Raw genomic sequence first — 25,475 nt, 5'->3', positions numbered from 1 at the left:
ATAATAATACCAGAAAATAGGGCATTTTCAATAGAGCGCCGGCCTGTGCTATAGTACGTATCGCGAGATTCTGTAGCGCTTCAATGCGTCAGCGGCAATAATTGAGGAAGGCGGGGGATTATCGATGCTCCTGCGCAGACTCCCTCTCCAAAACTACATTTCCCATGAGAGCTTCTGGATCCCTGCATGGTGACTGGGATGGCGCACAATGACGGGTCGCGGCTTGGTGACGCAATGCTACACGGGCGTGTGTCCTCTGGTTGGTCGGGAGGGAAGGAAGGAAGGAGGGGGAATCTCGGGCGGGCTAGACGGCGACGGGGGAAGAGGGAGGGGGAAGAGGAGCGGTAGAGACGGACTCGGCGCGCGCCAGCCGGGGACACACAGAGAGGGAGGGAGAGAGGGAGAGGGGCATCCTTGTGAGGGCGCGAGGCAGGCTGCGCGGGGCATCGCCATAGAGACGGTGACAGCACAGAGGGGGGTTGGGGGCAAGAGGACGGGGCGGGGGAGCAAGAAGCGTGAGGGGAGCGCGCGCGCGCGCGCGGGGGCCGGGTCAGGCCGGGCCGGGCCTCTGTTTGCGCCGCGCGCCCGAGGGCTGGCAAGGAGGCTTGGAGAGGTCCCAATATGGATTCGGGGGAAAGCAGCGGCGGCGCCGGAGGAGGCGGCGGCGGCGGCGGGAAGGTCCGGACGCGGCGGTACCATCTGGCAGCGGCCTCCTCGAAGCCTTACCCAAGAAACAAGCAGGTGAGAGGCCGCCGCGGGAGCGTGGAGCCCGCAGGGACGGCTGAGGGAGGGGAAGGAAGCCGCACCGCCAACCCCCGGAACTGCCGGGGAGGCCCGCGCTCTTCCCCCCGCCCCTGGGGGAGTCGCCGTTGTCGGCCTGAGAAACATCCAGGCCACGTTCTGGGTGAACGACCTAGCCGCTGGAGGAGGGGCAGGCTTTTTCTCTCCTTTTCCCCTCCCCTTTTTCGAGGTGGGGAAAATTAAGATCTCTGGGGGAGTCCGAGTGTGTGTGTGTGAGAGAGAGATTTCTAGGGGAATCCCACTGATAAGAAAGCTGGGGGGAGGCGTGAAGGTTAAGGGAGTGGAGTTCCCCTTTGAGGCACTGGAGTGGTTATGGGATTTCTCCCCTCCCTTGATCGCTGTAGGGGACGGACGGACGGAAGGGGAAAAGAAGGAAAAATCGTGTTTTGTCGGAACCGTTTAGTGTGATTTCTCAGTTTTTAGCCGGACCGTTTGTTAAAGATAACACCCAGAGCACTGTTGCCTTCCTTTTACGCAGATCGCAGGAAACTTACCTGCAGTAAGCTTAGGTTTGAAATCTGTGAGTGCGCACAGTGTCATCTAGGTTTTGTTGAAGTCCTATGATTTGGTAGAACATCCTTTTAAACAAAATCTGATTGTGGTAGTGCTTTTATGAAAATATGAGAGGCAAAATGTTCTATTTGCTGCAAAAACAGACCAAACAATTTCAAGGTTTTTAATACATTTTTTAAGGCTGGAAAGAACTTGCGTTTTAGTAATTTATGAATTGCACATGGCATGATTTAAGACTTTCAAGTTTCAGCACACTTGAAAGAGCAGTTCAATTCAAGTTACTGCCATGCGCTCTTGTGAAAGTTCAACATGGTGTGTATAATGATCTTCCTTAGAAGTTGTATTTGTTGGGTTAAACTATCCCTAAATAGCAATTTTTATTTATTGTAATCAGTATAAGCATGGCTGATTTGTAGACAGGAACCACTTTCAAATTGTGTGAAGATAGTAACATTGAAATATTTGGGGAAAGGTTGGCTGGGATTAACAGCAAAGTAAAAGTATGGTGGGGATTAAAATATGTTGCATATGCATAATTTAAGGATTAAAATCAATTTACATGATCAAAACTAACTTTCGGGTATTTACAAAAGCACTATGATTTTGCTTTTGAAAATATGTGAAACAATATAAAATAAAATTGTATTATGAAAAGTAGTTTCCTTTAATGTTCGTAAAAGGTATAATGCATTTGCAATGGGAAGTTATTGGTTATTTAATTAATACACTAGAGGAGGTGTAAGGTTACAGCCACTAGTGTGAACAGATACAAAGTAGGACAGACTTGTATACCTTTTAATCATTGTGTAGATGAGGGGATGTTTGGCAAATGAAGCTTCTTAGGTGGGGATGAGAAAATCTGTTAGGCAGGGGTGAGAAAACCAAAATTTTCTACACACCATTAAAGGTACAAGATCCCTGTTGTTGTTTAGTGGTTAGGATCTAATTCTTCATATATTTATAGCAATGGACACACATTGTTTACCATCATTATGCTATTTGGATTTATGCGTGTGATCTTTGTCATCATTCTACTCTTTTGTCTGTATACTACTGTTACTGTTTCTCCATAAGTCTTATGTGATTGTTTCACTTGAGTTATTTTAGAATGTTGTTCCACTTAGGGACTATAGCTTTCTTTTTATTATTTATTTAAACTTTTAGAGATTGCAGCTTCAGATTTCTTGAAACTGCTACCTTTATGATGGAGAAGGCAGATTCAGCAGTTCATTTGTCTTGCAACACAATTCTGTTTTGCTCTAATGTTTATGCAACTGGCGTGTAAGACTAGTTACTGCTCAATCCTGTGCATGTCTATTCAAAAGTAAGCCCCATTGAGTACAGTGGGGCTTACTCCCACATAAGGGGGTATAGGATTGCACCCTTAATTAAGTTTGGTGTTTGTTAATGGAATGTGTAAATCTTCGAAGCCTAAACTCCTATAAACCTTGTTTTTAAGAGCAAATGTAGTATCTTTAATCCTGTTAGGAATTTTACAAACAAATTGTCCGAATGAGAGGAATTTAACACTGCTGTATTTCTGAACAAATAAAAGAAACACACAGTGTTCCCTCCCAACCTCACTAATTTCGTATATCCTCCACTTCGTAAACCCCATGAAATTTCAGTGAATTTCTACTGGGGATTTCCTTCCTTACTTGTTTTTTTCAGATCTTTTATGTCTACCAAATTGTTACTATATACAAGCATTTCTATCCTAATTTTGTATTTAAATGTTTTGTCTTGTAAAGCGTTAATCATATTTTGCATGCTTGCCAGCAAAAGGTGATCCAGTAAAAACAACCAATTTTAGACAGCTGTTTATTTTTATTTCTTTATTTAATAGATTTCTAGAGTGTTTTCAGGGCAAAACCCTTCACAAAGTGGATTACAGCACAATTTAAAATACAAAGTAAATTAAGCCATAAGAACAACAAACAATATTCAATACGTGAAGTATTAAAATAACAAATAAGATAGCATCAGCAGATAAAACCTCAGCTTTAAAGCACAATATACTAAAATTAACCAGATGCAGACGGGAATAAATAAATCTTATCAAATCACTATAGAAGTATCACTCCAGGCTAACCTTTAGAGGTCACGTACCATAAAAGTTGAAAACTCATTTGGAATAAATGCTACCCCACTTTACTTCTGATCAGGGATATCTGCATCTTAGGTATAATCCTATACATTTACTTTGGTTGTGAGGTTCTTATGGAGCAAATACCAGTCTGACCAATTTAAATCATGTGGTTCCCAAACAGTAGATTGGATCCAGATGAAGGATGCAATCCTATACACATTGACCTGGGAATGAGTGCCATTGAACTGTATAGGACTTACTTCTGAGTAGATGTGCATACGGTTGTGCTGCCAGTTAATTGAACTTGGGTCTCATTGAAATCAATGGGACAAGTTAGTAATGACTAATGTGTCTTTTTTGGTTTCGGTGGGACTCTGTTTAACTAAGTGTCTTGATGCAATCCCGTATTTATAGTGTGCAGTATCCAGTCAGACACTAGCACTATCATAAATTATGTTGTGCTAGTATAAGAGACTTCTATCACAACACCAATAGCCTTAGCTGGTGCGATGGGATTCCCCAGAAAACCTGATTTACCAGCTAACACTATTGGCATTGTAGTAAAGGTCCCTTATACGAGCGCAACATAATTTACATTAGCGCTAGTGTCTGATCGGAAATTGCCCAATATAGTTGCTGTTTATAACACATTATATCTGAAGAATTCATGACTTGTACTATATATTAAAACCAAATGCACCAAAACTGGTGCTATAGGAATAAAATAATTTGCTTTTTTTCTACTTTGACTTCTCAAAACTCTTCTTGTTAACCATGCAGTGTGGGTTAACCATCAACACAACAACAAACCATTGATTTTCAAGGTGGCGTGTTCAAGAAAAATAAGCCACACTGCATAGTTAACAGGCCACCCTGCTGAAAATGTCCTGGGTTCAGACAACACTCTAACCCACAGTTCAGCAAACAACCCACACTCAACCACCGAAGTGGGTTAGCATGTTGTACAAACCCAGTCACTGCCTTTATTACACTTTCCTAAGAAACCATTTAGGATTTTCTGAGAATTTCAAACAAGTCTTGGTAGAGTTGAGTCCATCTCCCCAACATCAGATGGACTTCTCTGAAACAGAGCTAGCAAGGGACCTTTTCCTGGGAATGCTTCATCGCCACTTGCTATTGGATTCCTTCAGGATTCTCCTGTCTTCAATAATGTGAGCATGATCTTAACCAAATCATGTAAATGTAACTAAAATAATCAGGTTCCTGATAGATAGATCTTCCTTGATTAAAATTTCTAAGTTCAGCACCATCTATTACAGGCTTACACAGTGTATGGTGTGCAGTCCCAAACATCCATTGTTAGCACTCCTTTTCTACATGTTTGTGGGGACATTAAAGGTGCAGACAATCCCATTAAATGTGTGTGTGGTGATAAGAAAATGTGTGCCTCACATTTGCATTGCTCATCTTTTCCCTGGCTGCAGAGGCACATGGCAGAGTTGGCTCCAGTTTTTCCAGCCTGTTGTAGCCAACCAAGCAATCATCCTGCACAACCCTCCAGCATCACTCAGTGTTGCTTACTGGGAGAGTGAAAGCCTTGCTGCTGAGTTTAGTGAGAGGGAGAGAGCAGATATGAAAGGAACAGCAATAGAGCAAAAATAGTCTTTCTCCTTTTCTTCCTTTGGTCTCTAAGATAGGGGAATGCGTAGAGACCTCTAATGATACAGAGAAGAAAGAACTGTGGTGGTGCAAAGAGAAAAGGGAATTGTAGAAAGACTTGAAGAATGTGCAAAGGGGGGTAGATAGAGAGGTAGAGAGACCTGTGGAATATGGAAAAAAATAGGAATAACAGAGAAATGGGAGTATAGAAAGACCTGTAGAATGGCCCTCAGAGTGATTTGAGTTGTTTGCTCCGGGATCATTAAGTCACATTGTGCCTGCTCCTGATCACATACGTACATCAGAATATGTGCATGATCACTTTTTTCTACCTTCCAGAATTATCCTGTAGTGTTTGCTACAAACAAATTCTGGACCAACATTTGTTTGCTCTTGGGTATTTGCATTAGTAGAGCTTTCATTGTTAGTTCATTTATTCCCATCTTCCAGCCTAATCCCATGAACTGCTGTCCCAACATGCACGTGCGCAGCATGGGTGCAAGGACCTCTCTGCGGGTACAGCAAAATCCCCCAACATGGTGCCCTCTAGATGTTTGGGACTACAGTTCCCATTATCCTTGGAAATTGGCAGTGCTGGCTGGGACTGATGTGAGTTGCAGTCCAAAACATCTGGAGGGCGCTACTTTGTGGATGTTTGGTGGTACACCATTGCAATTTGTGGTGTCACACTTGTGTTGCAAGCAAACCTAGGAGGTTGTGATGGTATAGTAGCATGAGTTTGGCAATACTGTCTGAGAATAATTGCTAGGAACTGTGGATAACATTTCACATGGCAGAAGACTGTGGGGAAAGGTTGGGATCATTGGACCACCTAGCATGTAAGCTGATTCAATATACTTTTCTGCTTCTATATGATAAAATTAGAGCTGTTCCCAGAAAAGTCACTTTCCATGGTTACATCGTACATGTTTGATACATGTAATTCTTGACATCATGTATACAAACACATGTCCAAAGTGTATGCTGTCCAAAGTGTATGCCATCAAGAGGAACAAGGAAGCTCAGTATGTAGTGAGTACCAGGAATACAAAAATGTATATTTTGACATGATAAAAGAGTGCTCAAAATTGCTCTAAGAAGGCCACAAAAAACAGCAACATTTTCTTCTGGTGGTATATTCCCAACCCATGGTCGAAGGTTACAGGCTTGAATGGATTCGTGTTCCTTACAAAGCTCTTATCCTAAGCATCTTTGTGAGTAAGACCTTTGAATTATTTGAATTTGAGTAGACTTGTTTCAAACTGCATTGTAAGTTGCATATCTTTAGAAACCTTTGGTTTGATCTGCCTTCTGTACGTTTAATTTCTGAAATTAGTGTCAGTGCATGGTTCACCTTAAACTAGTATTTTTTAAGATACTGCATTTATTTGATTGTGAGAAATGTATAGTATGTTGGCCATAGTGAATGCATATTTTTAAAGGTAACATGTAATGGACTATGATTCATTTGTTTTCAAAAGAAGATTGAAGAGAGATTTTAAGACTGAAGAGGCTTGATTGGTGGTAGGCATGTATTAGTCAAAATAAGACTAACTGCACCTGAGGATTATTTATATGGCTATTGCTTTATAGCAGGCGTGAGCAACCTGAGGCCCAGGGGCCAAATCCAACCTTCCTAGATTCCTAATCTGGCCCTCCAGGGTTCCCCAGATGGCCACACCTCCTTCATTTGGCACCACCCCTTTCTCCAAACTACCAGTCATTTGGTGGTTTCCTAGTTTTTGTGTGTATTTTCCCTCATTCTAAAAGGTTGAAATGCCTCTCCTAAGGCTTAGTTATGGGCAGTAATAGCTTTAAGCTAACCCTTGTATTTTTTGTATTTTGGCTCCTTCCCTTTTGTTTTGGGCCACACCCACCACTGGAATGCGGCCCCTAAGAGCTTATCTGAAATGGAATGTGGCCCTCGGGCTGAAAGAGATTCAACACCCCTGCTTTATAGCAATGTCTGTAAAAATTGTGCGGTGCCTGTCCTGAATGTTCTTCAACATTAATGAAGAAATGTAATATTAAAACTCTCATGGTCTTAAATGTAATCATGTTCATAAATGTAATTGGAAACAATGAGGCCAGAAGGAATCAAAATGCAGAAAGTGTGAATAGTGATAATTACCTTATTTACAGTGGCCATTCAGAAAACATTTGTTGGGTGATAATACAGATATCCATGCATTGATGAGCTGATTAATATACATAGGGAGGGTTTGCACATCATGCTATGCCACCCTGTGAATAAGCTACCATGGATTAGTTGTTTGATTGCTAACCCGACAAACGGTTGGGCTTGCCATGGCTTGTTTCCCCCTTCTTTCCTCCTCAGTCCTCCTTCCGGCTCCAGCATGTATCCCAGGAGCTTTTGTGACAGAACTCTTCATTTCCATGGGCCTACCCCGGTTTTTGCCACTGGTCAGCCAGCTATGTAGTCATTCCTGACAACCCACAACAAAGTTGCCCTCCAGGTTTGGACAACACAACAAGCTACCATGGGTATCAACAACCCTAAAACAAACCATAGTTTCTCTGGATGGCTTTTTCATGAAAAATAAGCCACCCTGCAGAAACCGTGCTGGATTCGCATAATACAACATCGCACCATTGGTGATCCGCCATGGTGCGTTGTCATGTTGCCCGAGCCAAGTCATAGACTGGGTTTGCACAACATGTTAACCCACATGAGTGGTAACAATGAGAGCATGTCTTGGTAGGTTGAAGTCTCCTCCCACTGATTTTTGAATATTGCCATTTATTCTAACATGTCTGCGTTTAATTCCCTCTGACCTACGGTTTACAATCCCCCCACAATGTATGTTTATATATATACACTTTGAACTCAGGATAATATTTCATATATCTGATGGTGTGAGTGTAGTCCAGGAAAGCTTGTGCTGTAGTCTTTACAGCATAAGGCTTTATGGCATAATTCAGGAAGTGTGGAATTATATGGTTAGCCTTTATGGTGCCACAACATTCTATTGTTTTTGCAGCGACAGAGTAACACAGTTACCTCTCTGGGCATCATGATAAAAGTTCATAACTGCAGTTGTAGATCCAATGAACAAAGTAAAATTAAAAAATTGGATCAAAACTAAAACACTCTCAAATTTACAGTCGGATTATGCGTTTAATTAAGCTACAAATGTTAGAGAGCAGTCACCATTCCTTACGAGTCTGTTACTTGATAATGAGATGCCTTAAGGTTACCTCTTTGTGCACATGACCTTGAATGTATTCTAGCTGTCTGTTTCTGAATTGGAGCAAAATTCAAATGAATTTATTACTCATAGGCCTCTTCACTACTGGAATATTGTAAAATAAAGGAATATTGTAAAACCAATGACTATAGTGTTCTGGATGTGGTTGCACTCCTTAGGGAGGGGCTGTGGGTCAGGGATAGAGCACATGCTTCTCATGCAGAAGGTCCCAAGGTCAATCCCCAGCAGCTTTAGGCAGGGCAGGGAAAGTTCCTGCCCGAAACTCTGGAGAGCCACTGCCAGTCAGTGTTGATAATACTGGGGCTAGATGGGCCAAGGGTCTGACACCGTATAAAGCAGCATCCTATGTTCCTTCTGAAGACTAGCCTGTAAAGGGCATTATGGTAGAAAAAGAGCTGCTTCATTTATAGGGTAAAAGCAGGGAGTGTCATTGTTAGGAGTGCTCCCAGTCAGAAAGCTCGTAGCACTACCAGTCAAAATGAACTGTTCAGCTGTTAACGGGTGGTGGTGGCTATGGTTAAAAAAAGACTGAAGCTTTGGGAAAACACAGGTATATTACAAATCGGAAGATGATGCTGTCTGCCCCTCCCCTGCCCCCTGGCAGGATGATTGCACAAGTAAAGCCTCATCTGAAAGCATCCTAGGTTGGCCCTGATAAGCATAGTTTTAGTTGTCTTAGTTTTTCTCAAGTTCATATGTAAATTCATAAATTGAGAGTTGGAGGTTTGATTGCTTCACATTTTAATAGTTTAAAAATGGCTGCACATTTTTAGTAGTTTAAATTGAAATGTTGTGTTAGCCAGAGTCTTAGAAAGAGGACTTTGGTTAATAATGGAGGAGGGAGAGAGGAATGGACTGGTAACAATGCTTCTAAAACTTTTACCCTGTTGGAAGTTGTTCTCAAGAATAATATTTTGTCACAATGAACCTCATAAAATCAAAACGGAAATGGTTTGGCTGTTTGGCTCGTGTCATGTTTAAAACATGTACTCTAAACATGTGGGGAAATGTAGTCTTGAGGTCCTGGAAGACAAATTTAAGTTGCTAGGTGGGAGGTTGAAAGCCAGGATTACCAAGGTAGCTTTCTCCGAAATGCTATCTGTTCCATGATTAACGAGCAGTGTCAAAGAAGCTATTAGAGAAAAGAAGGCTTCCTTCAGAAAATGGAAGTCTTTCCCAAAAGAAGAGAACAAAAAGGAACACAAACCTGCACGAAGGTAATGTAAGCAGACAATAAGAGATGCAAAAAAGCATTTTGAGGAGCACATTGCTAAGAACATCAAGGCCAACAATAAAGAATAAATATTCCTCAGAAGCAGGAAAACAGCTGTGGTTGTTTCACCATTGGCTGACAATGGAGTTAATGTAGGGTAATGAGATTGCAGAGAATTGAATGAATTCTTATCTGTCTTCACTGCAGAAGGTGTAGGGGCAAATACCTGTGCCTGAACTGATGTTTTCAGGAAGGGAGTCTGAGGGAAAAAGTGGTAACAAGAGATGATGTTCACAACCTTACTGACAAATTGAAAGCTAACATCACTGGGCCCAGATGGTATCCATTGCAGAGTTCTTTTAAAAACTCAGATCTGAAATTACTGATCTTCTAACAAAAACCTGTAATATGTCCTGAAGATCATCCCCTGTACCACAGGACTGTACAATGGCCAATGTAATGCCAGTTTGTTAAAAGGGACTCGGAGGAGCTGGAAAATTATAGGCCAGTTAACTTAATGTCTGTTCTGGGTAAATTGGTGGAAAACATGATTAAAGATAATGTTAATAAAAACACAGAAAGACAAGCCCCGCTTTAAAAGAATCAACATGGCTTCCGCAAAGGTAAGTCCTGTCTCACTAACTTTTTAGAGTACTTTGAGAGTGTCAAACGTGTGGACAAGGGTGATCCAGTAGGCATTATTTACTTGGACTTCCAAAAGGCTTTTGATGAAGTCCCTCATCAAAGACTACCGTGCAAACTTAGCAGTCATAAAATAAGAGGAGAGATCGTCTTATGGATCAGCAAGTGGTTAAAGAACAGCAAGAAGGGAGCAGGAATAAATGGTAAGTTCTCCCAGTAGAAGGGTGTAAATGGTGGGGTCTGACAGGAATCTATATTAGGAACAATGCTTTTTAACTTTTTCAAAATGATCTGGTGTTAGGAGTGAGCAGTGAAGTGGCCAAGTTTGCCAGTGACACCAAATTATTTAGGATGGTTAAAACAAAAAAGGATTGTGAAGAGCATCAAAATGGCAAATGTGATTCAATGTAAGCAAGTGTACGTGATGCACATTGGGGCAAAAAATCCCATCTTCACAAATACTCTGATGGGATCTGTGACTGACCAAGAAAGAGATCTTGGGGTGTGGTGGACAGCTCAATGAAAATGTCGACCCAATGTGCAGCTGCTGTGAAAAAGGCAAATTCCATGTTAGACATAATTAGGAAGGGCATCGAAAATAAAACTGGCAATATCGTACTGCCCTTATAGACATTTATTGTGCGACCATGCTTGGAATACTGTGTACAGTTCTGGTCACTGCATCTAAAAACCAGTTCTGGATGCAGTTGCACTCCCCCTGAAGGAGTAAGTTCATAGCTTGGGGGTGCTTCTTGACCCAACCCTACTCCTGGCACCTCAGGTGGAGGCAACGGTGAAAAGTGCCTGTTATCAACTTTGGCTGATATGCCAGCTACCGCCATTCTTGGAACGTGTGGACCTGGTAACGGTGGTACATGCGCTGGTAACCTCTAGGCTTGATTTCTGCAATGCGTTGTACTTGGGGCTGCCTTTATATTTAGTTCAGAATCTTCAACTGGTACAAAATATGCCAGCCAGGTTGGTCTCTGGGACATCCCGTAGAGGCCATATTACACCAGTTTTAAAATCTTTACACTGGCTGCCAATTTGTTTCTGAGCAAAATATAAAGTGCTGGTTCTTACCTTCAAAGCCTTACATGGTCTAGGTCCAAGGTACCTTAGGGAGTGCCTTCTCCCCTACATCCCAGTCTGCTACCTAAGGTCCTCTGAGGGCTATCTGCTGCGGCTGCCTAATGTGAGACTGGCAGCCACACACAAGAGGACCTTTTACTTTCCTCAGTTGTGGAAAGACCTGCTGGTTGAAATGCGCCTGCTGTCCTCGTTGAAGGTTTTTAAGCAGGCATTAAAGACACTATTATTCTGGCAGGCCTTCCCTTTTTAGAACTCCTGTCGGTTCTGCTGACTTTTGTATACTGTTTTAAGCTGTGTTGTTTTAAGCTGTGTTTTTATTGTTGGATTTTTTTAAAAAAAATGTTTTTAGTTCAAAGTTGTTTTAGTTGTATGTTGTTTTATATATTGTCCATATGTTTTTATGTAAATGGTTTTTAAACTTTGTATATTGTATTTAAACGTTTTAACTTTTGTAAACCACCCAGAAAGCTTCCGCTATGGGGTGGTATAGAAATATAATTAAGAAATAAATAGGGATATTGTATAGTTAGAAAAAGTACAGAACAGGGCAAATAAAACAATTGAGGGGTTGGAGCAGCTCCCTGATAAGGAAAGGTTACAACGTCAGAGACTCTTTAACTTAGAAAAAAAGCAAGTAAGGAGAGATATGATACAGGTATACAAAATTATGCGTAGTGTGGAGAAATGGGTTCAGTGAGACTATGGAAAGGAGAAAAGACTATTATTTGGTCCCATAAGAACTCTGAGGGCAGTATCATCTATCTCCCTCTATTTTAATACTGGAAACCAGGGTCATCTCATGAAGCCGAATGATGGGAAATTCAGGACAGATAAAATGGAGTACTTCTTCAAACAGCTCATAGTTAAAATATGGAATGTGCTACCTCAAGGTGTAGTGATGGCCACGAATTTGGATGGCTTTAAAAGGGCTTAGACAAATTCATGGAAGATAAGGCTATCAATGGCTACTAGTCATGATGGCTATATGCTACCTCCAGTATCCCAGCTGGTATGCCTATGTAAGTCACTAAAGAACATGAGCAGGAGAGTGCTGTTGCACTCATGTCGTGCTTGTGGGTTCCCCGCGGGCAGCTAGTTGGCCACTGTGTGAACAGAAAGCTGGGACTAGATCGACCCTTAGTCTGATCCACCATGGCTCTTCTTAGAGTAGAGAGTATAGTCAGAGCTCAGGCAAGAAGAGCTGCATCGTAGTCCTATCTATCATGCCCCTTTCCATTATCCATAGTTTTGGAAAGCTTAGTGTGGGCATCCCAGGGGTAGTATGTCTATGCTGTGGTACAATTGGAGTAAATTAGAGATGGGGCAAATATACCCAAGCATTTGCTAACAACTGGCTCTATAGTGCGCTTGACAAGTAACCTTATTCTTAAATGATGCTATAGGCCTCACTTGGCTTACTGAAATATTTGGCAGTACTTGACTAACTAGTGTCAATTGATCACCTCCCAACCACCCTTTTTACAGCAAGCTGAACTTGATTTAGACTAAACAAAGGACATGGTTAACTTTGACACTTTTGATCTGAATGTCTTGCAGTACAGGGCTTGACAAATGCAATATCTGCTTATTGCAGTATATCTGGTTTAATTCTAAAAAGATATTCATAGTGGGGGCACATTGAAAAGAAAAATAAACTCTATGGAACATTATGGGACATGATTATATGGCCTTACTGTTCTTAAAGGACAGGAAGGCCTGGCGTGCTATGGTCCATGGGGTCACGAAGAGTCGGACATGACTGAATGACTGAACAACAACTGTTCTTAAAATAGGAATGGCCTAAATTCCTGCTTTCTGTACTTTGCTAATTGACAACCTTATCTTGGCTCTATCAACATAAAGAAAAAAATAATGGAAAGCACTGTCTCGCTCTTCTGCGCAAGGAGGCATCCACTATGGGTTATGACCCCCACTACCACCATCCAGAGCAAGGCAGGGAACATGTGATCGGGCTGTTTGACCTAGTCCCACCTCCCTAGTCTCAACTCCTCCCTTCCAATTTGTTCCCTGCGTTTGCCCAGGACAGCTTCTGCCTTGGCGAAGACTCCGTGAAGGACTTACTTAATTTAAAAACAATTTAAAAAACAGAAACCACAAATTGCATTCTCTCAACACTACTCCACAACAGTAAAGATGTGTAAAAGCTAGCAAAACAGGAACATCAAAAAATCTGGGCATAGTGATGCATGTCTTAGTTACATTCAATGATTAAAAATGAATAGATATGTGCCTCTGTGTTCAGAAAGGTTTACTTGTGAGTAAGCCTGCACAGGGTTGTAGCGTATATTTTTCATTTTTCTCCCACTCTTCATTAATGATCTTTCTGTCAGGCAGAGATTTGCTCAGCCCTCAAAACTACCTCATTCTTGTCTTGGTTGACAGTGTTCAGGGGTTCACTTCAGGGGTATACACAGTGAACTGCACTGGATAGAACTGCACTTAACAGCTAATTACACACACACACACACACACACAGCCTAATCTCAATGAAATTTAATGTATTTATTGGCTATTCACAAAACCGAATTTATCCAACCCTTTCTAGTTCTCTAACTTCTGTCTCCTAACCCTCAGCGAAGTCTTAATATTTACATTAGGAAAACTCCTATGCCAGTATAATTATCATGGTAGTTTGTTTAAAATTCCAAAAACAGAAGCTACAAGTCAACAGGTACAGCTTGTTGCCACTTTTGCTATGAACAGACAGTTGGATTTTACCAGCTCCATGTGAGAACACTGGGGAACTCTATTGGGCATGCTTGGCTTAAATAAGAAATTATGAAGAAATAACTATAAACAGTTGTCAAAAAGATGTGCTCAGTATCCACAAATTAAACTCCTAAACATTACATTTTACCCCACCTTTCGTCCTCAAGGAAACTCTTCAGGGTGACTTACATGCTTCTCGTCATCTCCCTGTTTATCTTCAAAACAACCCAGTGGTGTAGGAGGGGCTGAGAGGACTGGGGTGTTCATATGTTACATTTCATGTACATGCAATCTGTGCACATGTACAATTATTCACATGTAACTTTGAACATGTATACAATCTATGTACACTGTATGGAGATTGCTTATTTATGTACATGTACATTTATTGACATGTAATAGAGTGTACATGTATTCATACAGGGGATCCTGGATGATAGCACAGTATGCTTTTGTCCATTGAAGGGCATTCCTTCACCTGGAAGATTACGTGACAGAGTTCTGTAACCCTTGCATTGCTGCTGTGTTCTTAATAAACAAAACATTAGAAATAAGGAATTTTTGGATCTTGAGTAAAAGGGTTACTTTTTTAATAATTCAAGCAATTGTTCATCACACAATTGATGCCAGTCTACACAGAAATAAGTTCTAGTATGTTTAGTGGATCTTGCATAGGCTTGTGTTCTTTGGGGGGAAAGTAACTAATTCTACCTAAACCACTATAAATATAAGTAGTCTAGTTGTGTATGTTTATTTAAATTACCTACCAATTAAAAACACCACTATGAAACTTTGAAAAATAATAAAAACACGGATGAGAGTAAAAAAAAATTGTTGAGAAGAATGTATTTAATAAGGGTGGCAAAAGAGTAATGGAAGCAATAGGAACAACTTAGATAACTATTCAATTTAAGGTAAACCACTAAACTAAACAAAAAGTGGGAGGGGTTCTGCTGCTTCACAGCCCTGGGTTGGAATGTGGCTGTAAGCCTCAGCCTACCATTCTCTGGCCTCAAAGCTGCTGCTGCTAAATGAATGCTGTATGACGGTATTTAGTTGCAGTTCTCTTACACTGTCTTATCTAGCTGATGCCTTTTATTCACTCTTCTCTCAAATCTTCCACTCTCCCTCAGAATTGCCTCACAACAACCCCCCAGTTCCTCACAATCTCCTATGGCTGCTCCTCAGGACCAAAAAGAGTTGCCCTCCTGCAAGAAGCCATCTACTCTCCCCATGCTGGAGTTCCAATTCATATAGTAATGTGTAGTCTGATCCTGTGAGATCCCATTCCATAATTACAGAAATAGGACTGGTAGATAGAATCAGCTAGAATCCTTCTGCAATGTAGAATCCCTCTGAAAGCATTGGAGTACTGGCACCATTCTAGCTTCATAATAAAAGTGAACATGTACAGGATAACTTTGCTGGCAATTGCTGCCACTTGCTTTAATGGGCAGGAAAACCTTAATATCTTTGGAACCGCTGCACAGATTTTTGCCAAACCAATTAAGGGTTGCCTTCCTTGAGAAGCCTGAATAAAGTACTTCGGTAGTTTTCATCAAAATTTGACAAACATATAACATGCCTGTCCGAAAAGTGAGATAGAAGGGTAAATGTGTCAATATTCAGTACTTTTTTAGCTTGCTGTATCTGTGATAATTTTGATTAAATCAGTTTGAAATTTGGCACAATTGGTAGACTTCATTACGTAGATCATGGGTGCCAAGTTTCAAGTTAATAGCCTAAGAGGCTTCATTTTAATAAAGAATATAATGTTGAGGATTATAATGGCAAAAAATCTTTTTGTGTATGACTTACCATAAGTAACTTTAATGAAGACTGGATTGTTGTATGTGCTGTGTGCTCCTTTGAAAAGTGTCTGGAATCTTTTGCTGGTCCCAAATTGGAGCCAGTTTTTAGGAGTGCATGCATGTGATCTCCCCCCTCCCTTCTTTGCAGCAACCTCACTGGCTTCTGTGAAAAGTAAAATAGTAAACTTATTTTCTGCTATCTTGTATATTTGTGTGTGTGCAGAAAACATTTTCTGTACGTTCTTGGTATCAAAACAATTTTATCATATAGCTTAGGTTCTATCATCTTTTCCTTTTTATTTTCTTGGAGCCATTGAACTGATCTGAAATGTTTTTCATCTGGGTGGGAAGGTTTGCCAACCATAGATCATTTACTCTACAAAAACCCATTCTCCTTAGAAAAAGCACTCTAAAACTTCAATTGAGTCCATTTGCTCCCATATTCTGCTGTTTTATTTTGCTGAACTGTCATGCATTATTCATGCCTTGCTTTATTTCAACCTTTCTATATTGTTTCTGGGCATAAAGGGCATCACGTAGTCTTTTTTTAGTTGACGTACCATTAGTTGTGTACTGTAGGGAAATATTGTTGTACGGAGATGGACCTTAATAAGCTCAGATACCTGGCCTCCAACAACACTACCAAATTTTAATAAAGGGTATGGCGATGCTCCTAATGCTGGATGGTGCCACATTCTATTATGGAGCCTGACCACTTGTGGAGGTGCCAGTTTGTGTGGCAAAATGTACTGCTGGCCTCCAGACCATTGTTCGAAAAACAGAGCAACCCCACCCCAAGAATATAGAAATTATCTATCTCTAGTTCCACCTATTCTACATCTTCACTAAAGATTGAAAAACATACTTTAAAATTACCTTGTTTCTTTTGGTTCAGTGGTTTGAATTCTTGGATAGTTGCTGAAACTTGTATATTACTCTTAGTCTCCTGACTAGTTTTATTAATTAATGAAACATGTTAGGCATATGCTTAAGACAACAAATGGGAATGAAAGGGTTACTATGTTGGATGTTTAAGAATTCTGAACTATTGGAGAAAGTAACAACATTTTAGGTAGTATACATTGTCTAACAAACTGTATTCTTAAAATATACATATATGGTTAACTCATCTAATTTCTCAGTTTTGATAGGCTGCATTTGACATAACAGAAATGAAAACAGGAAATCAGACTGAATAGACCGAAACAAGGCATGATTATTTTGCAAATAAAATTTCAGTATTCCCCGAGAACATGCTGAATGAAGGCAATAAATAGTCTTCATTGCAAGAAATGCAAGAACCTTCATTCATTTGTTTTTCTTTCAGAATCCTTAAAGGCCAAATGTATTGAGTTTATCAGAGGGAAAAGACCTTTCTTGAATGGTTGAACAATCCTGTGGGTAAAATAGTTTTACTTGTTGGGAGTGTAGTCTTGCTTTTCCTGTATGCCTTCACACAGGAGCTATGCCCTTTTCTTCCCTTCCAAAAGATACATTAGCAGGGGATTCACAAATTTTGCCTGGCTTTGGAGCCAACCAAAAATTTGTGGCTGCCAGGATTTTGCTTTCCCCTGTAGGATGGAGACTTTTCCTTGACCTCATGCCATGCCTCAGGAACTCAGCACAGGGTTAGGGCTAATCCCATGTTCCCTGCTGTAGTTACAAGCTTGGGGCTGGGGAGGTTTTGGGGGAATAAACTTGAGATCGTGCTATGCAGAAGTGCAATGCAAAAAAAAGCTCCATCCTGCTCTCAAGCTCAGAAGTAGAGCTGGAGGCTGAACTTGTTATTTTTACACTGCACATCTGGGCACGTGGGGCACCTCCGAAGCAGAGCACCAAAACAAACTCCAGTGGTCCTCCCAAAATGGAGCTGGAGATGGGGAAGAGGAGTGTCCTTACAGTTGCACTGTGCCTTGGACATGCTCAGCTATGAGAAGGATCCCTATTCTCCAACTCCAAGGTTGGGAGGAAACTGGGGGCGCATCACAGTTGGCAGAGGGTATCAGAACACTCATCATGGTGAGTGAAATTGTAGACCTGCTCATTAGGAATGTTTCTGTGTGCTAGATGACTGAACTGAGAAATCATTACAGGTTAATGTCTTAATTTCATAATGCAAACAACAATTCAAAACGTTAATACAATTTGAGTAGAAGTTATAAGAGACTATTAGCAAAAGATTTTTTACAAAAGAGTCTTGAGATTTGCTATTTCAGGCAGTTTGATAACACTCTAAATAGCTGCCAACTAAGTTTAGTTTTTGGTATGCTGAAGGCAGATTTTTAGCTTAGTAAACTGGACCTAGTAACAGAGCTTCCAAATATAATTTAAAGCCATTCTTTATTTAAAGCAGGGAATTATGAATATTGTGAAGGAATCTGTGAAGAGTATTGTTCCAACTTGGCTTCAGAGATACTTCAAACAAAACGAAGAGACATCCCCAAGAGAACAAAGGAGCCTGGAGGAGAATGTAAATTACCACCCTGCCTTTGCAGATGACATTGCTGACAATACCCTTGAAATTGATGGACGAATCACTCCTGATCCAACAAGAATTACTTTAGAAGGTAGACTATTGATTCTGTTCAACCTTACAGTTATCTTCTCTAAGTTGTATTAAGAGATATTTCTACAAATCTCAAATACTTGCTTATGGATTGATCAGCTGGAATGTTGTTTTCTATGTGTTAGTGTTCCATTTAAATAATGTGTTAGTGTTCCATTTAAATAATAATAATTGCAGACATCTTGTTACTGTTGTGTGTCTTTTAGGCATTATGGTGATGTGTTGGATATAATGTTTCAGCAAACTCCCATTTTCTTTTAGTAGTGACTACCCTACACTCATTTTTGAGGCCAACATTTTAAGCAGCATTAGAGATACTAAGGGAGTAATCCTATGTAGAGAGGCAGCTGCCTCCGAACTCGGAGGCGACCACCTATCCAATGCACAGTGGGAGGAGCGCAGAGGGGATCATCTCCTTTACACCTCCAGCCTCCCTGCATTTGCAGCTAGATGGCCAATTCCGACTGTCTAGGCGCAGGGTGTCGGAGCACAGGGTGGGGAGGCTGGACGACACATAGGAAGCATCGTACTGGCACGTACGCACTCCCTGCCCCCAGGACTGCCCCCTTTTGCCCTGCTCCTTGCTGCTCTTCTGAGCGCGGAGCCCAGGGACGATCTGCACCACCTACAAGGCAGCAGGAGCAGGGGGGGTGTTCTCCGGGAACTGATTTCAGAGCACGGGCTCCAAGGTCAGTTCCCGGAAACTGACCAATCCTATGGCTGTCTAGCCACTGACTAGCGGCCATAGGATTGCACCCTAAGGCAGGTTACGTCTCTTGTTGCTCTCTCAAATCTTGTAGACCTAGATACTCATTCCTTAGTCACAGTAACAATGGTTTTATAGATTTTTAATATTCATAGTATGCCAAGAGCTGAACAGAGAACCAACATGGTCCCTGTCTTGGTTGGCTTATATTTTTACTTCAATGCAGTATAAATGGGCATGTTTCCAAAGATCATGCTACATTAGCAGTAGACCAATGTATCACCAATTTCTTGTTGTCCTTCCCCTCCCACTGCACACACCCAAAAACACTTTGGATATTCTCCGACCACATGGATCTAGTTTATGGGGGGCTGCAGGTAAGGAAAGAGAAATTGACTCACCCTCCTCTCACACAGGTCTTTGGATCCAAGCCTCCGTTGATAGTTTTGTTCATTGCTATTTTTAATGTTTTAATGTAACCCATTCTCCCCATCAGAAAAGTTGTTGCAACATAAAGTTTAAAAGCCAACAATACATTGATTAGTTTATCTTTGCCTTTTATTGATCTTTTGTTTGAAATTGAACTAAAGACTTGAACTGGTAATCTTTTGTATTGGTTGGTAGCAAATGGTATCTTCCCAATATCTAGTATACCATTAGGGTTATTGGAAAGAGAAAGCATTAATCATGTGTTCCCTTTTTCATTGCCCCTTGATAGAGAGGTACCGAAGACAGATGTGTGTGATGCATTATATTTTAGAGAGATAGTAAGATTAAACTTTCTATGCGCATTTATTTGCACATGGGTAGGTAAACAATCATCTTATCTCCTAACGAACTCACTTAGTAACTTAGTTGAATTTATGATCTTCTGTGCATATAGATTAACTTGTCACATTATAAAAATATGCAGTTATGAAACTATTTGAGCAGTAAAGTATAGATTAGCTTTGCAAAGATACTCCTTTTTTACTTTGCAACTAATGTGCAATCATCAGTGCTATAATTTGTGCTATAGCAATGTAGTACTTGGAATAAATGTAGTAGCTATTTTCAGATGGATAAGCGAAACCTTACATGCATGTATGTGGTACAAGATAAATTTAGCATATCATCTATTTTTTACACTTAAAGCTTGCCACTAGAACTACTGTTGATAGTTATTAGCTCTTGACTTCTGTACACACATTTGCTACTTAAGAGAATTCTGATTATGTTGCTTTTTTCCTCTTTAGAGCCCTCAACAAGTAGATCTGGTTTAAACTTCACAGATATTTTAACAAGACCCTCTCTCCATCGGGGTCATCTTAACTGCAACTTGTTGGATTCCCCACCACCACTTTGTCAACCCTCCACATCATCTGCATTTCCAATTAATAATTCTGGACTTTCGCTTGGAAAGGAAATGAAAGATTCTACCTCTCAGCATGATGATGACAACATCTCAACTACAAGTGGCTTCTCTTCAAGGGCATCTGATAAAGGTAACAAATGTCACCAGAATGTTTGTATAATTATACCATAATGTGACTTGGGAGCTGTATTGTATCACATTGATATTGCCTTAGGAAGAGATTAATACAGTAATGGTAATTATTGGCTATACATTTAGCTACTGTAAGCATTACTAGTCCAACGGTTACAGCTTCCAGGTCATGTCTAAACTGGATACTATACACTTTTGACTTATTAGCAATATCCAGTCCAAGAGAACATAGAAACAGCATATGATGTTCCTGTAACCTTGATAACTGTTTGACACTTGGGCAATGATTTTGAGGTACAGTGCTTTAACTCTTTATTGCCATCAAGTTGTGCCTAGGGGCCATTTATTAAACAGTAAATAAACTGGAGGACAGATCTATAAATGGTTATTAGTCATGACAGCTAAATAGAACTTCTCTAAAGGAGGGTGGGGGAGGGAATAGGATCATGTGAGGCAGCAGCTAGGGGAGAGAAGCAAAGGAGGGAAAGCACCAGTTAAAAGAAAAAAGGAGATGAAATCTGAAAGTCATTTGGCCCTTTGGTTTTTGAAGTAATTTCTTTTTCGGGGGCAATTCAAACATTCCACTGTTCTTTAGCCTGCTCTTTAACCAAATGTTCGTTTGATGGAAGGAGTGCTTGGGTAGATAGGTAGGGTACCTGTTTATGTTAACATGTTGATTCAGCTTTTCAGTGTGAAGACCCCCCCAAGCAGCTCACAAGCAAAAACAAAACACAATTTAAAATTAAAAACAAAATAGATAAGAACAGCAATCAATAAAATGTAATAGTATATAAAAATCACAGTAACCAGAGCCAGCCATCACAATCTAATCCTTGAAAAAGAAATTAGGCAGTATAAAAAGCCCATTGGAACAGTATGGTCTTTACAAGCTGTTGAAGTGATCACATGAGGGAAGGAGTGTTTGTTTGTTTGTTTGTTTGTTTTTATGAAATTGTATCTATTATATTGTTGTAAGCTGCCTTGGGAAGGCTCCTGCCCAGAAAGGCAGCTTAGAAATATTTTACATAAATAACCCACCTCAGATGGTGGCAGAACCTAGAACAGAGCTACCTCCAAAGATCTTCATGGGAGGGCAGAATCATTTCAGTCACAACATTGTCCATGGGCCTCTAGTTGTATGGTTATTGTAACTATTGTTGTATAAATCTTTGCATTTCAGAAATATAAAATTAATGAGAATTAACATTGGCTTAGGAGGCCATCCTATGCATGTTTAGACAGAACAAAGGCCTGCAACTCCCAGCTGGTTGGGGAATTCTGGGAGTTGTAGGACTTTGTTCTGTCTAAATATGCATAGGATTGCAACCTTAATTATTTATATTTCAGTGGTATTTAATCTTTCAAATACTTAAGATCTTTCAACTACAGCATAAGTTGAAAGTCCATGTAGTATATGTAGTCCATGCAGTGGCAGTGTAGAATTTCTCCAGAGGGTGAGAGTATCTGCTTGTGTGCTGTTTCTCTTGATGATTATCCTGTGGCCACCAATAAGTGTGTAGTGTGTTTTCTTGGGGACAAAGACCTGCTAAATTTAAACTATGAAGACCTTCACATAATGATAATCTGTATCTCATCATAAATGCTCACTTGTCAAGTTATATACTCGTTCTCTGAGAAAAGGAAAAGAGGAGAAAGTCCTATGCACATCTCCAGATCTTCCCTTTTTAACCAAGAGTTAATTTATTTATTTGTTACATTTCTATACCACCCAACAACCAAAGCTTCTGGGCAGTTCACAGAAATTAAAACAATAAAATGTAACATGATAAAACATAATATAAAACTTAAAACCTCAGTGCAGAAAACTAATGTATTTGTGTCTGAAGAAGTTCTGGACTTGTGAGTGGAGTTGGGACTTGTTACATTGAACAGATCAAGCAATCCATTCAAGAAACTCTGTAAAGTCTGAGTATGTTAGGGACAAAGCTTTAAAATTGTGCTTAATTTCATAGTAATGACTTATATAAGGTTTTCTTTGCTATATTTGGTTTAAAATACATTTTATAATGTAAGTAAGATATTGATGCAATTATGCGCACATGGGTGTTTTGTTTTTGTTTTTTTTAGATGTAGCGGTTTCAAGAAATGTTTCAATACCACCTCTCTGGTCTACGGATATTGAAAGACCTGTCCGCCTTTCTCAACATTCAGCCACCAGCTCTAAAAAGCCTGGGTTTAATCTATCTGCCTTTGGAGCACTCTCCCCTGTAAGCACTGAACAATACTTGGTTTAACCACATTATTTCTGTATCCACCTTACTAACCAGATATCACTGTGTCTTTGCAGTCACTTGGTAATGCATCAGTTCTTAAGACAAGTCAGCTTGGGAATTCTCCATTTTATCCTGGAAAAACCACGTATGGTGGTGCCGCTGCAGCAGCAAGGCAGTCTAAACTACGAATTACTCCTTACCAGGTAAGAAAGATGCTGATGATCTAGGGAGGAGATGAGAGTTGGAAGAGAATGGGGAAAGTTGTGCATACTGATCATGCTTGTATAAATTTCCTTGTTCGTAATTTTCAGAGTATTTGAATAGCATATGATTATTTTATTGTGTTAATACTTGGGGGGTGGGGGGTGCCTTCAGTGCCAGACCCTTAAAATTTTAAAATAATAATTGTTTTGATATCCTGGCATCAGCCCTGGTGGGCTCCAGCATTTGCCCCGCTGTGCAGGTGCTGATGCTGGGTCTGCTCTAAAGTTGGCAGGAAAAGCTCCCGTTAAGTTAGCTTGAGCCACAGTGAACATATTTCACTCTTATCTTTCCAAATCTGTTCTAGAACCTTGGGAGCCATCATGAAAACTGATTCTTACAACATGTAGATAAAAAGGTTAGAACCAAGCGTTATAACATGTATAATGTTAATTTTTCAGACACCAATAAGAAGGCAAATGAAAGCAAAGCAAGTGAATGCACAGTCCTATGGAGTGACAAGTTCCACTGCACGGCGCATCTTGCAGTCTTTGGAGAAGATGTCAAGCCCACTAGCAGTAAATTGCTCTCTTTGAAAAGTTATTTTCAGTACATAACATGAAATTTTATAAACATATCTTATTTCATTAGGTAAAATCTTGCTTTGTATACCTATAATTTAACTTACTGTAATGCTTATTCAACAGGATGCTAAAAGAATTCCCTCTTCTGTTTCTTCTTCATTGACATCTGTAAGTTAATCTTCACATTTTTTAATGCATTGAAATTTTATTTTTAAAACAGTTCTTCTTAATTTTTGTGTTCTGTTTTCCAGCCAGTGGAACAAAGTTTGCTGAATATCACTGACTTCCATTCACCAAGGAAAAGGGTAAATTTTTCAACCTCAATCCTACTTGCTTCTTAACAATACAAAAGTGATTTAGATCTTTGATATGTACAGGTGATATGAAACTGCCATATGGATTCTAGTATAGGGGTTTTACGTCATTTATCTACTTCTGCTAAAAAAAAATTTTTGCTTGATTTCCAGATTTGTAACCTAGAGCAAATATTATTGGAACACTAACAAAAGGTTTTGTACAATTAGAGTTGGAGGCCAAGAGTGGACGAAGACATTTAAATCTTGCACTGAATCTGTATCCTCTATATTTAACATCCCTAACATATTAGTGTGTGTCATCCAGATTAAAGTGTGCAACAAGGAGAAATTAAGAGACATAGATTTACATGTTAGAAGTGCTACATGTTAAGGCATGCTTTGCAGGAGAAAGCAAACCCCTCACATAGTTTACTCACTCTCTCGTTGTCTAATGAGTTACATGGTGTGGGTGAAAATACAGCTGGTCAGGCTGTACTCCAAGAGAAATGTAGCAGCCCCATTCCCAATATTTTAATACCCCTTTTTATCACCTGCTTGTAATGTTCAAGGTGAAGGTATAGTAGGCTTTAGGAAATGCATCTCTTTGCAAAGGGTTCTTTTTAGAAAATAATTTATATTAATAAGAGTATGTCAAAATCTCTCACAAAATGCACTCTTCCTAGCTTCTTATATTTAATGCTCCCATCAAGGGTTGGGGGTTGTAGAGCTATAAAGTCTTTCAACACAGCCTCTCTTTGGAATCTCAAATACTAACAAGCATAAATGGAAGAAATTAACAAATAAAACATGAAAGGTAGAACAGGATTTTTCATATCCTACCCTTTTCCTATATGGCCAGATTTTTAGGAGACACAGAAGAACTGTCCATGCTGACTTTAAGTATTGGCATTTTTGTGCTAGTTCTAGAAAGAGTTTAAAGCTAAGGGACTAAAGATTTTAGATTAATGTTTGTTATAATCAGTTTAGTCTTATACTGCATCATTTTTCATTTAATTGCCTTTTCCTGAAAGTACAGTTTGTAGCATTGGCTTTGTGTGAGCAAACACCATTTTAGTTTAAATTCTCAGGCTGTAAATGTCACATACTGAAGCAATAAACACTAATGGGCAGCAGATACTGGAGATGTCAGACAGAAAACTAATGCTGTACCCAGCTGTTATTAAGTGGAAAAAAGAAGAATTGTCTATTCATAATGTAATAAATGCTTGGCAACAGAAATTGTTGGCCAAGAGTGGCTTGCTAGTTCTTTGCTGCCAAAGCAAGTGAGGTGTCAACCATCCACTTAATTTCTTGAGTGAAATTGTTATATATGTCAGTAGTGTAGTACAGTTAGTATTCTGAAGACCTTGTTATATTAGTATGGCACTTACTTTTTCACTGTAATCAAATTATTAGAACGTTAAAAAATGATTTGATCTGTTTCAGTCATAATGAAATTTCACAGTGAACATCATCATTTGGAAGTAGCTTGATATAGATCGTATGCATACTAAATAGAACTTTCAGGAAGTAGACTACTTCATCAAAACAGTATTTACAAATGCTAAGTTCTTATTTTTTCTGAGTAAATAATATTTAGCAATTACTTTGCAATCCAGATCCTCCACTTACTACTGGTAAGGATGATTAAAAATTCAGAT

The 25,475-nt window shown here is 39.9% G+C and overlaps 1 protein-coding gene across 8 annotated transcripts in view; it reads left to right on the top strand.

Moving 5' to 3' along the window:
* Positions 1 to 319: 319 nt before the first annotated feature.
* The window catches only part of NUP153 (nucleoporin 153), a 58,516-nt gene continuing 33,360 nt past the window's right edge, over positions 320 to 25,475 (top strand). For 3 of the 8 annotated variants that reach the window (XM_084850278.1, XM_084850280.1, XM_084850277.1), the window contains exons 1-8: positions 376 to 741; positions 18,092 to 18,308; positions 20,249 to 20,497; positions 22,588 to 22,727; positions 22,808 to 22,936; positions 23,396 to 23,512; positions 23,642 to 23,686; positions 23,770 to 23,823. In XM_084850278.1, the coding sequence (XP_084706404.1) occupies positions 622 to 741; positions 18,092 to 18,308; positions 20,249 to 20,497; positions 22,588 to 22,727; positions 22,808 to 22,936; positions 23,396 to 23,512; positions 23,642 to 23,686; positions 23,770 to 23,823 (1,071 nt within the window). In that variant the 5' untranslated portion in view covers positions 376 to 621. Of the gene's footprint in view, positions 742 to 18,022; positions 18,309 to 20,248; positions 20,498 to 22,587; positions 22,728 to 22,807; positions 22,937 to 23,395; positions 23,513 to 23,641; positions 23,687 to 23,769; positions 23,824 to 25,475 lie in introns of those variants that run through there. The other 5 variants (XM_084850283.1, XM_084850279.1, XM_084850282.1 and 2 more) reach the window with 4 other exon arrangements.

Source organism: Heloderma suspectum, chromosome 4, assembly GCF_057233095.1.
Source record: "Heloderma suspectum isolate Gila_16-S chromosome 4, 16-S_ref, whole genome shotgun sequence".
Classification (NCBI taxonomy): domain Eukaryota; kingdom Metazoa; phylum Chordata; class Lepidosauria; order Squamata; family Helodermatidae; genus Heloderma; species Heloderma suspectum.
This window is presented reverse-complemented; position numbering and strand designations above follow the sequence as displayed.